Source organism: Galleria mellonella, unplaced genomic scaffold (genome assembly GCF_026898425.1).
Source record: "Galleria mellonella isolate WM207_F2 unplaced genomic scaffold, CSIRO_AGI_GalMel_v1 utg65, whole genome shotgun sequence".
NCBI lineage: Eukaryota > Metazoa > Arthropoda > Insecta > Lepidoptera > Pyralidae > Galleria > Galleria mellonella.
In genome coordinates this window covers 9796690-9815921 of record NW_026442138.1, presented here as the reverse complement: position 1 = coordinate 9815921, position 19232 = coordinate 9796690, and the positions used below count along the sequence as shown (strand labels likewise).

At 31.8% G+C, this 19232-nt stretch overlaps 1 protein-coding gene across 1 annotated transcript in view; it reads left to right on the top strand.

Moving 5' to 3' along the window:
* Positions 1-19232, top strand: part of LOC116413009 (neuroendocrine convertase 2) — a 118375-nt gene that overhangs the window by 57857 nt on the left and 41286 nt on the right. The window contains exons 3-5 of the mRNA XM_052900502.1: positions 5007-5241; positions 8184-8221; positions 19133-19209. Coding sequence (XP_052756462.1) covers positions 5007-5241; positions 8184-8221; positions 19133-19209 — 350 coding nt within the window. The remainder of the gene's footprint in view (positions 1-5006; positions 5242-8183; positions 8222-19132; positions 19210-19232) is intronic.

Genomic DNA, 19232 nt, shown 5'->3' with positions numbered 1-19232 from the left:
CTAAGAATACCGTACAAGTTTACAGCCCACCGGATGGAAAGTGGTAACCGTCGTCTATAGACATGAGCAGTACCATGGATATAACAGGGTATACTGTTTCGCCCATGATACATCCAATGCATTGCCATTTCTGAGGACTCAGGTGTTATTCCTCTGTACCCTGTAAATTTACGCCATATCTCACTCTTCAAACCGAAACACAGCAATGCAAACACAACTGCTTCACGGTTGAAACACGAATGGCACATAGGTACCCAAGCAAACGACTTTTGTACAATGTCTGGTAATTATAATATATATTCTGGTTTTTATCATTGCTTAGTATGGTATATTACACTTTTACGTCACGTTATAATAGGAAAGTAAAATATATGTAATTACAGTGAAGGCTCTTTTAATTTTCCGACTAGGGTAACGTCATAACGATATTGTGAACGTGCACGGTAAATTAAAAATATTCAGGCGTAGTGAGACGTTAGGGACTGCATTAATATGTACAATATAGTTTTTCATTCATCATTTAGTAGTCACTGTTACTTTATTTAGTTATCGATATTATTACAATATGTTTAATATACAGTTTTTATAACTTTACGCTAATTACTGTTTCTGCGTACCCTAATGGGAGATGGGCGTAACAGATATTATATATATATATATATATATATATATATATATATATATATATATATATATATATATATATATATATATATATATATATATATATATATATATACGCTAATTACTGATATGTAAATATATTGAAGCTTGTGTAAACAAAAACATTTTACCGTATTATGAAATTCCATCACGAGGTCATAGTGCAAACAGTGAATTGTATTAATATATTTGTTTTTTAATTTAAATAAAAGGTCCAGAGGGAGAATTTGCATAAAACTTGTCTCTTTGGGCACTTTGGTCCCACTGGTGTTTCATATGACGTAAAAAAAAGGTCACTGTAGACTTATCAGTCGACAACCCTCGAATTGAAGACCGGTAGACAGCAGAGGTCGCCAGTTCGGAGGCCGGCCACATACTCATTTGTTGCAGTATCCGGCCGTTTATTTACCTTCTTAATGCTCTTCAAATATTGCATCTAAATTGCGCCCAATATCTATTCTCTTGTATAGGCATTCCGTCACCCGTATCCAATAGCGAGGACAGGATGCCTTAAATACTGTACCGCAAACCGTAACAAATAAAAATTACTGGGTAACTTGCCGACTGGATTAACTTATATAGAAGGTTGGCCGCATTGCCACGTTGAATAGCGATAGAGATGCATTGGCTAAAATATAGGCCGGTCTTCTCATTGCATTGACAGTTTACTTCTTTCGATGAACCTCTTTGAAAAGACCCAATGGACTCGAGGTCCTCGTTCGCAGTGTCTCGACTTAAAACGCCGCAAATATTATATCGATCCTTAAGGGATGAATACCTGATAGCCTCTTGGTGTGTTGTGGTGGCATCAATTCTTTTATTATTAATATTATCTTTTATTTTCAACCGACTTCCAAAAAAGGAGGTTCTTAATTCGTTTGTATTTTTTTATGTTTATAACTCACTCATTTATGAACCGATTTGGATTTTTTTCTTATATGTAACGATATATTTTCAGTATAATCTCATAGTACTTTTGTCAAAGTCGGTTTAGTATGTTAGTTTTTAAATCTAAATAACGATTGTGGCCACGATTGAAGTAGATGATTTTTTGTGGAACAAAATCTTAAATAACTATATTAATTATTCATCTATCTATTCATAAACGATTGTCTAGAGGTCATGGTACAGTCTTTGACTGATAAAGCGTCTCTTCGAATTAATATCAAACATGTACAACTTAGGTGTTCTAAAATTTGATACATCATAGCAAACGCACAATGAATATTAAATATCTAACATTCAGAACTGAATTTAATCTAACTAATATGTTTTTTTATGGAAAATTTGTCAAGATATTTCGATGTTTATAGGATTAGATGTTTGTAATTAAATTTTGAATAAAAAGGATATGAGTAAAGTTGAGATTGTTTTAGATAGATAAAATTTTTACTTGTAAAGCCATGGGAAAGATAAGTTCAAAAGACACGAATCTTATTAGCAACGAATAATTAGACAGTACCGCAGTTGACATATTTGAGGTTTGTTGAATGTTAAACTAAACTTTCTTAGCTTCAATAATATTCAAGATATAATTATAAATCATAAAATTTTTACCTTATGGGTACTTGTAACGAAGTGTGTAAATTTTGTCAAAAGTGCTTTGCTAGTAAACTCAAATGCATATGCTATATATCATACAATAATATTCTTATTAAGCTATCACTGGATATTTAGATTTCTACGGTAAAAATATATTTACCTAAATGGTCGCGTACAACGCGGTTTCAGAGATGTTTTCTCCCACGAACACTCAGGTTACGGAATGAGCCGAATGTCGAGGTTTTCCCAAGAGGCTACAGCATGGGGTTCTTCAAAAGGGGGGTAAAGAGGTTTCTTTAAGGTCGGCAACGCGCGCGTAATGCCTTTGGTATTGCAGGCGTTCATAGGCTACGGTAACCGCTTACCATCAGGTGGGCCGTATGCTCGTTTGCCACCTCAGTGGTATAAAATAAAAAATATATTTGAAAAATTCCTAAACAAAGTATGATGTAGGTGCAAACTTTTTAATGATAGGTTTATATACAATATTTTTTTATGATTAAAGTTTTAATTTGTTAGCAGAGCACATTTTAAAAAATCAGTTAGCTACATTGAAAAATGTTAAATATTTTTTTAAATTGACAAATTATTGTGATATTGCAACACTTCTGTAAACAAAAGTTATGAATGTTCTTAAAGCAATACTATGAAGTTATGTATTTATCAGTGGTCATGACAAAATGACATCACTTGTTTATACAAAAATGTTTGAGATATAACAATGATTAATGTAAGTATTGTATCTATGGTTAGTTTTGCACGTAATATCATAAAAATGTGGCCACACATTTGTCTATTGTCATATGTCTACTAATATATGTGTGAAAAGCGTTCTCCATTGTCGTATTTTTAATCTCAAGATATTTAAAATCCAATTTGATACAAAACATCTTTTAATAACAACACGGCTACCAGTTTCACATCGGAAGATCAATCATTCGTTAATCTCGACTGGCGCGTTATTCCACTTTCTGACATTAATGAATTATTGTGGCAAGAATTGAATTGCAGTATTGTGGTCTCGGGTTAATTATAGAAAGTCAATAATGTTGGAATTAACTGCCATAATTTTCAATTTGTCCGTAATTCCAACCTCAATGCAACTTAGGGTCAAAACCATGAAGAATGACAATCTTATACTGGATATACCTATTAAGCGATATCTGCAACAAATCTGAATTGATTTGATTTGGTTTGATTCATTTATAATAAAAAGGCTTTTCCATATTTTGATATTTGAAGTCGTTTTTCGCTGTCGAATATAAAATTTATTCATATTTACGTTACGCCAAACGCTTCAATTACAATAATTTGAGGGAGTTCACAAAAGGGAACAGCGAGTACAGTCATGATAAAATAATATGTGGGGAAAAAATAATAATATATTTTTTCATGTCTCCTCACAAACAACTTACGTAGATTATACAAATGTGGGTAGTATTTTGGATAAAAAAAACAGCTATGACAGCTACTGTTTGAAATAGGCCACCAACTGACATGTGTTTAAATTACAATTAAATAAAATACAGAACTTTAAAATTTTACAATCAAAAAGAATATTAATAAACATTAGTTTTTGGTTCTAATTAGTAATTAGTTCTAAAAATTTGTGTAAAATATTTTGTCATAAATTAACTGTGTTGTCCCGGTACAAAATAGGCCACCCCTTTCTTTCCTGAGTGTCGTAAGAGGCAATTAAAGGAATTTAACAGTAGAGGGATGGGCAGCAGCGTCCCTTTTAAAATATGTCTAGAAGCCTAACTGCGGTTGCCAGCCCGCCTGCCAAGCGTGGCTACTACAAGCAAAACTCTCCTTATGGGGAAGATTTGTTTTCAGTAGTGAACAATTAATAGTTGAAATGATAGCTTCAGATAATAATCCTTACTCATCATTATTATCGTCATCCTAACCTTATCCCAATTTTTATTTGGGGTCTGCGTAATATGTATTTTTTTTTTATACAACTTAGAATGGCAAACAAGCTGACGGTCCACCTGATGGAAAGTGGTAACCGTCGCCTATAGACATGAGCAGTACTATGGACATAATAGAGTATACTGTTTCGCCCATGATATCCCCCATGCGTTGCCATTCCTGAGGACTCAGGTGTTATTCCTCTGTACCCAGTAAATTCACGCCCTTCAAACCGAAACACAGTCATGCAAACACAACTGCTTCACGGTTGAAACACGAAAGGGACAGAGGTACCCATGCAATCGACTTTTGTATAAAGTCTCCCTCTTTTTTATCCATATTACAAAAAGATTTGGCTTATAGTTTCACGACCGGTCACCTGCCTGACGTCAACCCTCTTTGGGAATAATAATATTACAAATATGAAAGGAAATTTGTTTGTTACCACTTAGTGGTCAATGGCTCAGTTAGTCGTCACGAAGTTTGAGATAAGTGTAATATTTGAAATAATGAATTAAATGGGCTATTTTTAATCCCGGTCAATTAATATATCCCGGTCATGCGGACAAAGATGCGGATTGTTAAAAATCGTTACCAGGATATAGTTTTTACAATTTGCAACTTTGTTTGAAATCTTTGATTAAATATATATTTACTAATTACTATTCTATTAATATTATAAATGCGAAAGTTTGGAATGATGAATGGATGTTTGTTACTCTTCCACGGACAAACTATTGAAAGGATTTGAATAAAATTTGGTATACAGGTAGGATATATCCTAAATTACAATAGGATATATTTATATACTGATTCACGCAGATGAAGTCGCGGAATATACCTATATATTTTATATTATTACATTTTTATTATTTTTCTTTCACCAGGTCCATACGGCGGTACAGCAGACGGGGTTTAAGCGGGTGAAAAGAGGTTTCCGCCCGCTTCGCTTACCAGAAACGGCACCAGCAGCAGAGCCTCGAGATCCATACTTTCCTTTACAATGGTACTTGAAGAATACGGGGCAGAATGGGGGCAAGCCTAAGCTTGACCTCAATGTAGAGGCGGCGTGGTCACAGGGATATACCGGGGTGAATGTGACCACTGCTATTATGGATGACGGTGAGTGTAACTAGTATATAGTTTTTTTTAACTTATATTATTATCCACGTCTTAATAAAAATAAATGGCAAGATTAGGCTTTATAGTTTTCTGAATAGTTATACATCAAAACTCGTTTTCAGATAGACTTTAAACAATCATATGAACAATGCGAAATAATAATCTAGATATTTAAAAACATATTACAATATTTTCAAGCATTTAGTTTTATCTTGAAATGTTTCTAAAACAATTTGGTATTTATAAACAAATTCATAACATTATATAGAAGATATTTGCGCAAGTATGTACCTAAACATAATTTTGAACAATTAAAATAAATAAACTATATGATTCAAGCAAAAAAATATTTTTTTTTATTCAATATATTTTGAAAATACTACACAATATATCATATTACTTAATATTAAATATTTTCTTGTCACAGAAACACTTTAATTTTTAGTTTTAAATTAAAGAAGAAATTCCTTAATGTGTGACACGTAATTAGCAGGTAAAGATAGCAAATAATTAGGTTATTACTTTTCTAAAATACTATGTACTAAAATAAGCGTTTACATTGTGAATCTTTACGTGGGCAAGTCTCAAAGTCGGTATCACAGTGTACATATTAATACAGCTGGCAATAAAGACATTTTAAATTTGAGTAAGTTCTTATATTTAAATTTACGTTCTCATAAAAAACTTTTTAATGTCACAGGGAAAGAAAGCTTGTAAAAAGAACGAAATTATAATGCCTAAATGCCTATTTAGTTCCTTTAATATTTTAATAAAAATAAGGTAGTTTAACACTCAAATACAGACAATTTAAATAGATAGTAAGTACGTGAAGTCGTAATTAAATTGACACAGAAAAAAAATTAAGATTCAGTTCCATTAAGATTGACTTTAATAAAAGAAAAAACAATTAAAAATTCATATATAAATAAATAGAAAGTACCTGCGATATAAATAATTTGTCACTAAAGAACAAGTAATAAGATTTAGTTCTACAAAAACTGACTTTTAATACAAAATAATTTTAAAATTAAATTATTATTGCAGGATATTCAGGAATTTTGAAATATCGAATTTATGGAGAAACATACATTTTGAATACATATTTATTTATATTATATACAGTGTTTTAGACAAAATAATGTTATCTTCTAGAATAGAAATAGATGTAAAATACAAAAAGAAATGTTTAACCATTTTGGTACAAAATGTGCAATTTATTTCTATTTTTTGTAACAATATAATAATCTTAAATTATACATTTTCCACACGCACCCACATCATATTATATTTATGGCGGCAAGTCACCTGTCATGAATTCATTTACCCACCGCATGAGTTATCAATAAAAAAAATCATTATTTTATTGAAAAAAGTAACATTGCGATTGCGGCATTTTATCTCTATTTTTATTTTACTTAGTTTTTTTTTGCTGTCGTTGTTTGTGATACATGGCCACAGAATATCAGCGCTGTAGCAATTAATTCGCTGCTGCACATGCTGATGGCGACCACGTTGGCAATAACAAATGTAAAGTTTGTTTTCTATTGATAATTAATATAACTCTTTTTGTTGTTGGCAATAAATGTTGTCTTTCTTTCTTTCTTTCTTTTCACAAGTATTGTTCTGAAAATAAAAGAAATTTTTTTTTCAACAAATTGTTTTCCTGAAATGTGTCTCTAATTTATTTTGATCGATGCTCAAATAAACCAATAAGTATATAATCTTACTAATATAATAAAATCATAACTAAACGATGTTTATACAACGAAGATATTTAAGAAAAAATAATATGAAAGATCTTAATAAGAAAGACACCAAATAATAATTTTTAGAAGTTTTGTCTATCTGTCTGTTTGACTGTATGTTCATACCGGCACCACATAAAAACTACTTCACTAAACTATACGTGGTTTTCACAGTCAAATTCCTAAAGTTTAACTTTAAAACTGGTGTATGTTTTATCTCGATACACCATTTAGATTTCTGTTTCATTGGTTTTTCAAAGCCAAGGGCTACGGTAACCACTTACCATCAGGTGGGCCGTATGCTTGTTTGCCACTTCAGTGATATAAAAAAAAGCCAAAAAGCTATAAAATAAAAGAGCAAAAAGCTAGTATTTAATAAAATAGCAAAAAGTTAGTATTTAATAAAAGAGGAGTATTTCACATCATCAATTGTCTATTGCCGAATATAGGCCTCTCCCATAAGAGGTATTTTGCCAGTAGTTGCCTTACTTGGAAGGCGGATTTGCAATCGTAGTTATGCTTTGGTAATGTTTTAAAAGGAACGTTGCTGTCTATCTCTCGACCACTAAGTTCCATTAGTCGCCTCTTACGACACCCACTGGAAAGGAAGGGGTGGCCCGTTTTAAGCCGGGACAAAACGGCGAGTAGTTAGCTATAATTCAGCTTGAGTGGCTAAATTACCATTTAAGAGGAGAGCTGTAATTTCCAGCTGTGGAAATAGCTAGTTAAACTTATAAATATGAATGTGACGTTGTTTGATGATCTTATGACGTCTTAATTGCTTAATTAATCATTATCAATTTCATATGCATGTCATGTTTGATATATAGAGTACTACTTATGGCGATTAGTTACTAGTTATGTTATGTACTAGTTTATTTTAAACTTTCGCGTTTATACATATTTTAAATACACAATAAGTACTTAACGCGATGAAAACACTTTTACAGGTAAATAGCATCTACAAACCTACTGTTTTTTATTTTTTTTTTATTTATTATTATAGTCCTGACGTGACCACAACATATGTGTAATCCACGTTAAAACGTCGGCAATAAAAAAGCAAGTATGTAAGTACTATTGCAAGTAGCAAAGGATTTTTCAACGCGTTAAGTCCTGATTATGTAAAATATGGTATGTACTTTCAACCGAGTTGATATGAGAGTACCTATCTGTAATGTTGTTTGTTTGTTTCAGGCGTGGACTACATGCATCCAGATTTAAAGTACAATTACGTAAGTATGAGTTTTATTACATTCATTGAATAATAACTATCATAAGTTACACTGTATTATAATTATTTATATCGGCTTTACTTATTATTAACTAAGGGATTGGACGACTAGTTTCTTCGAACTAGATAGGAGCCCTTAATTTACATTATTACATTTATTCACAAATGAGACTTAGATATGTTATAATTTTTCTCACCGCATAATAAAATTTCTGTTTAGCCAAAGGTTGACTGGGAGAGAATGCTATATAGTATTAAGTCCGCCTTTTATACCAGATATTTTTTTGTAATGTGGTCAATAAAGAATAAATAAAAAAAAAAGGGCCGTATCTACTTTTTTATTGTAAATTTACGTGTCTAAAGCTATGGAATATAGGTAGTATATTTATTACAATTAATTTTCCAACTGGTTATTAAATTATAAAGGCAAAAGTAATTTTTATTTAATTTAGAATAGTAATTAAGCTGGCCGTAACTTATAGGCACGAAATAAAATATGCCATTTGCACAAGGCAAAAATACAAATAGGATAGAGAATAGAAGCAGACGATTTTTCTATAAGGGTTTTCATTATCTACTAAGAGTCAAAATTAGTGTTGCCAGATAGGGATTGCAATTTTGGGCAAAAAATTTTCTATTCTCAAAATTTTGGAGTAAAGTGAAATAAGTTTGGATAAAATTGGATAATTTTTTTAACAGTTTTGTTACTTTTAAACTGTAGAGCAGTATATAATATTTATTAATGAAGCTAGAAAAAAACAAAAGGTGGGATAAGACAAGTAAACTAAAATTAGAAACATACAGAAAAGTAGGTTTTTACGACGTTCACGATTTGTATAGTGGTTTTTTTTACGATAATCGAAACAGATTTGAGATTGAGATAACAATCAGAAATATTATCTAGTAAATCTGATTAAAATTGTGAAGTTAAAATCAGAAAGAAGCATGATTTACAGTTATAACATTTATAACTCTCCTTTCCTTGGAAACTATTTACCACTCATACACAATCAAATACAAAATTTTGAGCCAGAACTCCAGCCAACTTCCATAAAGAGTTTCTGTTGTGTTATCACCTAATTCTCCAGATTTGTTTTACGCTTGAATTTTAAATGGAAATGTCTTATTCATAACCGCCGAGCCATCATAATATGGTAAATAGCTCATTTAAATGATTTTCATGGTTTGTAAAAAGACTTATAACTTGTTGTAAAAATATAAGCGACGTTTCTCAATGATGGAACAAAATTGAATTAATATTTTGAAGATTTTTTTATACCACTGAGGTGGCAAGCAAGCATACGGTCCATTTGATGGTAAGCAGTTACTGTAGCTTATAAACGCCTGCAATACCGAGGGCATTACGCGCGCGTTGCCAACCTTGAGAAAACCTCTGTACTCCTTTTTTGAAGGGCCCATGCCCTGTAGCCTTTTGGGAAAACCACGATTGGGAGCTGATTTCATAACCTGAGCATTCATGGAAGGAAATATCTCTGAAACCGCGCTGTACGCGACTATCTAGGCTGTAAGTTATGGTGGTGAATTCGCTGTCGATTGTATAGATATTTTTATAGTTATAAACTTATTACTTATTGGTTTTATATAAAGGTTTCAGGTTCGATTCTTGGTTAGGACAATGTTAGAAATTAATGTATTTGTGGTCCCATTTATTAATGACTTTAATTTGTAAAAAGCTGGACGCGATAAATCATCGATCTCTGATGAATTCAGTTAACAGCCTGTGAAATAACATTGACATGAAATAAAGAATGTGTTATTATTTCATCTATGCTTTAATTATGTGGGAAGAGAACAGCAATGGTACGCTAATAGGTTATGGTAAGAAAGTTTTGGTATAATTTAAACAATTTGCTGCATAATTTGATAGATTAAAAATTTATGTTTCTTAATAAATTAAGATTTTGTTTAACAAGCCTTGAAATATAAGTTTTTATAATGTAATCCGCTATCTTGTGGCTATGGACATTTTAAAAGATATTATTTAATATATCGTTATATATTTTTCAAGCTCTTTGATACCCATATTAATAACGTTGTCAAAATATACGAGTATGTCATCGCGTAGCAGTTTTAAAATATTACATATTACCCCAGAACTAAAGGTGTTTGCAAAATTCAGCTTGCAAGACTTGATATAAACAAATATATATTGCAATAAATAAAATATCGTAAAAAATAAACCTTATTCATTTTAATACGAGAATTATATTTTTCGATGATTACGCCCTTTCGATAATAAAGAATCAGAAATCGATTCGGTATTGGCAAAGATACCGCACTTTTTTGATGTCGGTTGGCAATAATAACTATAATTGTAAGTTCAACAACTGTTTATGTTATTACAGTGCCCCGTTGTTTTTGTTTTCATTAGCACAGTCTATTGTTTCTGTGTTTGTTCTGTTTTTTCTTTGTTACGTTTAATTTGTTTGAAAATTTACTCTTATTTTATAAAGATAACATTAACTCTTAAGTCTTTATTGTGCACTTTTCTTTATACAGTGAACGTCGTAGCTTGATAATTATGAAAAGTCAGACTAATAACCATTCTATTGAGCATTTAGCTATTTAAAGTACTTAGTTTCAAAGCTTTGTTTGTAAAAACTTTAATTGTTTAACCAATTTAAACCTTATATTTTTATCTGCTTTTTTATACTACAATGTTTTTGTAAATATGTAAAGGTAGATAATAGAAAATAACGTAAATATGATGGAAAATGGTATCTGTGGTCTTTGGAACATCACAAAGATTTTTTTATGAATATCACGACAACCGTTACCTCTATTAGTATAATATTATTTATTTATTAACACTTTATTAAACCTATACTAATATTATTGAGTACATAAAGAGAAGACAGTTTAAAGCAATTTTAAATGCAAATAAATGTTTATTTATTCATTAATTAGAAGTATGGAAGTAATTAGTCATTTCAAATATAATATATATTGTTCTTAAATAAATTGAATTGAAAACATTTTAAACTTAAAAATCACAGCATCATATAAGTCGTTAATTGTGCACTTCGGAACATAGGCCTTCCCCTTGGGAGGTTATGCCAGTAGTTGTCATTTTGGTTGGCGGGTTGGCAACCACAGATAGGCTTTGGTGACTTTTTTTTTATACAACTTAGAATGACAAACAAGCTGACGGCCCACCTGATGGAATGTGGTAACCGTCGCCTATAGACACAAGCAGTACCATGGACATTTAACAGGAATGCTGCTGCTCATTCATCAAACATTAGGTTAAAACTGAATGTAATTGTACGCAGTTAGGCTTTGGTTTTAAAAGGGACGCTGCTGCCCATCTCTTGTCTATAAAGTTAAAATTTAATATGCTCGTGAATTTCCACCTTCACGACAATCAACAGTTACACGAACTTTTTGACTAACAAGTACCTATCTTGAGAATGTTTACGAATGTTTGTTTTGTTAGTAACTTGGGATGTTACAGAGTCGTAAGGTTGTCGCATACCTAATTAATATTATGGAAATGGGAATGACTTATTTGTCAACATCTGAGGTATGCAGAAGTCAATTATACGAGAAATATAATGGAGTTTTTAAAATAGAAAAATTAAAGTTTATTTAATTAAAAGTATAGTCCCGTCATAGAATTGGTCACCCCTTCTATTTCAGCGGGTGCCGTAAGAGAAAACTAAGGGAACTTTATGGTCAAGGGATAGGCAACAGCATCCCTTATAAAATATCACCAAAGCCTAACTGCGGTTGCCAGCCCACCTGTCAAGTGTGGCAACTATTAGCAGAACCTCTTTTATGGGAGAGACCTATATTCAGCAGTTAAAGGCTGAATATAGGTATACAAACTTTTGTGAACACGATGTTAAATTTTATTTATAATAAAATTACCGTGTCTCAAAGTTCAGTTATTATTTTCCAAAGTCGATTAACCTGTTTTATTCAAATTTTATAATACGTGTTGCTCCAATTGTTGTTATCTCGATGGAAATGAACCCTGTAGGTGGCGTTAGCGGGCAGCTATGTTTTTCAGGTCAATTAGTAACGTATAATTGTATCTGTATAAGTAATATAAGATGTTATCCCCTTGGCAAAATCGATTGGAATGCTGACATTAGTATTCGCATAACAAAACCAATACGTGAATAAACAATCAAATTATTTAAGATTGTGTTCCACAATGAAAACCGTCTTCAATTGGAAAAAAACCGGTCATTTTGTTTTAAAAACTAAACTACTGAATCGATTGTAATAAAATATCTACTCTGTAAGTAAATCTGATCTGTAAGTCAATTCTATCAGATAAAAAAAGAATTTTCCAAATCAATTTATAACTGACGGATTTACGAGATAACAAATATTAAGAAAAGTATACAACCACACTGAGAACCTCTTTCTTTTTAAAGTCGGTTGAAAAGTATCACAGTATCAAACGTAATTGATGAAGATACTGCGTATACTCGTATACGCACACAGAAAATCCACTTGAAATGAAATCTCCATTTTGCATTCATATATGTTTCCTTTTGTTACAGTATTAAGCAATTCCCCATCGCATTTGAATCATGAATTCATATCCATCCGAGCGGTAATGTACAAATATATACGTATACAAAGAGAATTGTCCAAATCAAAACCCAATGTCGGCTCTCCTTTTGTTTACTGATTCCCATTGAACGATTCATTCACTTCTGACCGAAATAATTTGTGGAAAATTATTATGTATTAATTAAATATTTATTAAATGAAATTATCAGACCTATCCGCGTCACTTCGCACAAAAAGCGTTTACATGAAATTTAAGCAACCATTTAATTGAATTTGTATATATTATAGGCTATAAAGTAGATAGGTCGTTTACAATAGATATACATATCGATATCGATATTTCGGACAGAGGTATAATATAAACAGCTGTACATCACTACAAATATCAGATACACACATATTAATACACCTATATTAATTTATTTTATTATATTGATATTTAAATGGTTGGATGGATTAATTTTCAAGTTCCGTCAATAAAATACCAGTAAAAATCTTAAAAATAACGTAGTGATTATTAAACTTTACTTCGTTATTTTTAAAGGAAAGGTTACTATTGATTTTTATTTCACTCTGTAAACATATAAAGTGTAATTTTTTACAGATTTTAATTAATACTGACTCAATATATAGATATTATTTAGTTTTAAAAAGTATAATATTGTATATTAAATTTTTTTTTATTTATTGTAATGTCTTAAATGAATGTTACCAAACTCCTTATTAATAATTTTACGCGAGCTAACTTCCTGAATAAGTACGTCGGTGCAAAGTTCAGAAGTTATTTAAACGAACGTTCAAAGACAAGTATAAACATAGAAATATAATGAATAATTCGTATTCAAATGAAATTAGAGCAGTTTTCTTAAAAGTCGTAGCATTTTTTAATAGAACTTATGGGTAAAATTACCTTCCTTTCCCGTGGGTATCGTAAAGCGACTATGAAAACTTAATGATTGAGGAATGGGCAGCAGTGTTTCTCTTTAAACATTACCAAAGCCTAACTGCGTTTGCCGATCCTCTTGCCAATCAAGTAGTAGCCAACTAGCAGTCCTATGTTCAGCAGTGGACAGTTAACGACTGATATGATGAAGAGTAGAATGACAAACAAGCAAGAGGTGAGGGAAAGGGATTATTAGTAATGGAGATTAAAAAATCCATTGCTAGCAATATACCCAACCAGGTCGACCTCCTCGTGGTTCCCTCTGGAACCTTTTTTTTTTTATACAACTTAGAATGGCAAACAAGCTGACGGCCCACCTGATGGAAAGTGGTAACTGTCGCCTATAGACATAAAGCAGTACCATGGACATAACAGAGTATACTGTTTCGCCCATGATACCCCCCATGCGTTACCATTCCTGAGTGCTCAGGTGTTATTCCTCCGTACCCAGTAAATTCTCTCCCTTCATCATGATGAGAATGATAACAAGCCAGTTAGCTTGTTATCATTCTCATCGATTACCCTTCACTGGTGCTCTGCCAGCGTATCCCGTTAGCGCAGGCGGAGTTACCATAAAAAAAAAACAAGCAAGAGGTCTACTCGATGGGAAACTATAACCATTGCTTTAGACATGAACATTATCATAGGCATCATAGAATATATACACTGGGATTTATTTTTTATTGCTACTTATGAAGAATTGAAGATGAGTGAATTATAATGACCCTGTATTTTTAAACCATATTCCATCCTGCAAATTAAAGGAGCATAAAAATCACAGCTGCTTCATGGCTGAAAGAAGGGCAGGATAGGTTTTTGTAATTTTGGTAATTGGAGCTGATTATTTTTAAAAGGATAAAAATGGAATGATAACCTCTCCTGCGTTAGTGGTATACTCTGGCGGAGCATCAGCGAGGATTGATAGGCGGGGCTTAAACGGATCCGAACAGTAAACTGGCCCGTCGTACTGAATTCATCAAAAATTAATCACGATAGATTCCAGGAGGAACCTTGTGAAGGTTAACTTGTTCGGATATTTTGCTATTAAGGGAACTATTAGATCTCATTACTAATATTCCTTTTTCCTCCTTATTGAGGCTGTTACCTCAATAGGCATTGTTATTAATGTTAAGGTGAGTGTGAGATGTTGCCAAGTATGGTAAAAGACGTTGTTGGTTTTGTAGTAACACGCCAAACTTCGCACTGATTCATTAACGTTAATGTATTCTTAACATCACCTACTTTTAAGTACAAATAATACGCACGCGTAGGAATTGTTATATTAATTAGGTTATGAAATGAATATTAACATACAACAAAATTGTTATGTACCTACGGCTGTAGCTGAATATAGGATTTTTGTACAAAATCTCCTTCTAGTAAATGCAAAAAAGTGTAAATACCTTCCCTTAGCTTTTCACTTTTGCTTAGTTTATATAATACTTATATTTATATAATATTTATATTTTCAATGAAACAGAAATATTTATTTATATATTCTTTAGTACAAGATATGCGAACAAAACAGTCCTAATGTTAAAGTATTCTCCTCTAGTTAGACTTAGGGAAGTGTTAGAATACTTAATTGTGGTACTAGTATTAATTAATATACATACATATTCAAATTTACATAAATACAGAAATAAATATATATTAATAACAAATATACTTTCACATATATAATATATACTATATGTATTAGATACGTAGATAAAGGACAGTAGATTATTGCTCGGATAAAGTATGAAAGTGAATATGAACCTTTTTTTTGAATGACGGTTTAGACGGAAGACTCTTGATGGTGTTAGGGTTGCGTTCAAATATCAATATTAAAAACCCCATATAGCACCATGTGTGTATACAAAAAATTCGCACTCGGAATAAATGATCACACTCCGGGAAAATTCAGAAATAGAGGGCGATTGGATACGGTTCGAAATGGTATGTGAAAATTGCACCGTACGCCGCCGGTCTATTTCCCGGGAAATTAACCCGGCGTGCCCTGTGCTTAGATGTTATCAATTCTCAGGTAGGGATATAGACAAATCTATTCTTTCGTTGGTATGTGAAATTAGAGAGGGTATTATATATATACACATATATGTATATACATATATGATGAAATAGGAAAATGTTAGCCTTCTAAGCTGTAACCGGATATTTTTTCCAACGACATTTTTAGCCTTCCATACTTACACGTCTATTAGTTTAGTAGGTTGACTAAACATTTTCATTCAAATTAGTTTTGGATAATTTAGTTCATTATACACTCCATAGTATACTCATTAAAATTTTATCAAAATTGGTTTAACAGTATTGTTTTTAAATAATAAATAAGTGGTTCTGCCATAATTGAATTCGGATTTTTGTGAAACACGATCTTAATTAACATGATATATACATAGAATGGCAAACAGGCTAATGATCCACCTCATGGAAAGCGCTAACCATTGCATATAAACATGAACAGCACCACAGGTATCTTAAAATACACTGTGATACCCATGGTGCTTGCCTTGCGTTGTCGTTCTCAATTATACAACTATACAATCAGAACTGCTTTACGACAGAAACACATTTATTCTACATATAAGCTAACTATTTAATTAAATTCTTAATACCAGAGAGAGACTTTGTACAAAAGTCGTTTGCTACCTCTGGCACATTCGTATTTCTACCGTAAAGCAATTGTGTTTGCATTGTGCTGTGTTTCGGTTTGAAGAGTGAGATATGACAGTGAATTTATAGGGTACAGAGGAATAACACCTTAATCCTCAGAAATAACAATGCTTGAAGGGGTATCATGGGCGAAACAGTATACTCTTTTTATGTCCATGGTACCGGTCATATTTATAGGTGACAGTTACCGCTTTCCATCAGGTGGGCTATCAACTTGTTTGCCATTCTAAGTTGCATAATAAAAAAAAATAAAGTCAGTTTTTTTTATTTTCGTATTAAATTTAGTAAACAAGATTAGAAAAAAATTTTAGATTCTCTTGCCCAATTTCATTACGAAGCCCTGAATGTAACTGACGGCAGAGCTTGACGACGTCAAAACACTGTAATTGGATAATATGACGTCCGCAGATATGGGTTGCCGAGAGACATCGAAAATAAAATAAAATCATGTTCTAATATATGTTTTTTTTTTTCATTTAACTGTTAAATATGACATCTATCTAGATAATATGTACATATAATATAATATTCAGATACATGTTTAGTTATACCTTTGTATCTAGCTTATATAATTCAATAAATCTAAAGAAGAGAAACTCAAAACTCTCGAACTCAAAGTCCTTAAATAGGCTTATCACTTTATTATTTTAATAATTCTTTTAAGTCTTGTACTACTAAAAACATTTTTTTATTACATACTATTTATATAATGTTACTCTATTTGGTAAAGTGATAAGAAAAATATTTGTATTTTCTATACTAATAATAGAAGGTTGAAAGATTTGTTTGCTTGTTTGTAATGGATAAACTTAAAAACCGAAAATTAAACCGATTTTAATCGTTCTTTCACCTATAGAATATCTATAGTTACATTATCGAGTCACATACATAGTATTTATTGTAATTTGAGTATTTAATAATTTTTACGCGAAATCGTCTTTAATTTTAAAGGTATTTAATGTTTTTTTTTTCAATCTATAGGTTTTTTGTAATATTTGCAAATAAAGAAACAAACTCACTTTGTTTGTTACAGTTTATTTGTTACTTCATAGCGCGTTTACGACTTGATCAATCATTATAAAATTTACTTTACATATACTACGAGTACATGAGACAACTCCCCCCTACCTCTACATGGCAAAACCCCCTAAGGGAGAGGCTTATGTTTAGCAATGGACAGTTAAAGACAGAAAATGTAATGATACTCCATGAGATGAAGTAGGATCCCTGTCAATGAACATATCCCGATTACGCGGACAAAGTGGCATATAAGGGCTTTTATATCTTTAATTTTATTAATATCACAGTTTATAAAGATGTTAAATTACTTAATCTTGTACGCTAAAACTACTAAATCAATTTGTATGAAAGATATATTAATCTAAAGTTGCAGTTGATTAACATAGAAGTTGCATTATATCTTAACTCAGCGGCAAAGCTTTGCATTACTAATAACTTACTAGTAGTTTATAAAGGTACGTACTTAGGTTTAACCAATATAGTATGTAGGTATTTTAACAATTTATAGGCAAACTTATTCCCGTGACAAAATTTGAAGACGGATCACACATCAAATATGTAACAGTGTCGATGTTTACGTAGCTGCAAATACCGAAATCCTTTGATTCGATAGAGGATACATTGTTTAATATAATGGAGACGGTAGAAGAGCATTCCTTACTACCAAAAGGGTAAGGGAATAAGATGAAATTGAAAAGGTTATGGATATTACGAAATATTATAAAAAAGTAATAAATAAAATAGGCGTAGTTATTTTTTTTTTTGGCGCTGTGTCAGTTCAACTGCTTAAAATGAAATAGCATGATATTATTATGATGTTACTTGGGATAGAGGATATAGGTTAGATTTCGTTTCGATTAATCAATATATAAGACGCAGATAAAAATTTAATAATATTTTTTTATGCAACTTAGTATGGCAAACGAGCTGACGGCGACATGATGGAAAGTTGTAACCGTCGCCTATACAAATGACCAGTACCATGGCCATAACATAGTATACTGACGATTAAGATGTTGTGCCTTTGTGCCCTGTAATTTCACTGCCATATGTTATATACTAAACGTGCAAACTAACTGCTTCACGGCAGAGACACGAATGCGTAACCCAAATAAATGACTTTTGTTCAAAGTCTTCCTTTGGTATAATAACAATAAAACAGTAGGTAAATATAAATTACAATATACAAAACTGAGAGTACTAATTTAATTTTTTTTTATACTACTTAGAATGGCAAACAAGCTGACGGCCCACCTGATGGAAAGTGGTAACCGTCGCCTATAGATATGAGCAGTACCATGGACATAACAGAGTGTACTGTTTCGCCCATGATACCCCCCATGCGTTGCCATTCCTGAGGACTCAGGTGTTATTCCTCTGTACCTTGTAAATTTACGCCATATCCCACTCTTCAAACCGAAACACAGCCATGCAAACATAACTGCTTCACGGTTGAAACACGAATGGGACAGAGGTACCCAAGCAATCGACTTTTGTACAGTCTCCCTCTGGTAATTGGCAATGAGGATATAATTAACACTGTACTGAATATATTAACTAAGCATCTATAGATATAATTAACATTCAGATTTTACTCTTTATGTATATATATATATATACCTATACGTCACCCTTGTTTCCTATAGGGCTAGACAGAAATAATAAACGCCAAGTGCTATTGTAAGGCAAAAATGCATAAATCTTATAATTTGTTTGTTACAGAATGCAGAGGCGTCGTATGACTTTAGCAGTAACGATCCATTTCCTTACCCGAGATACACCGATGACTGGTTTAACAGGTGAGTTTAATAAATAAAGTAGA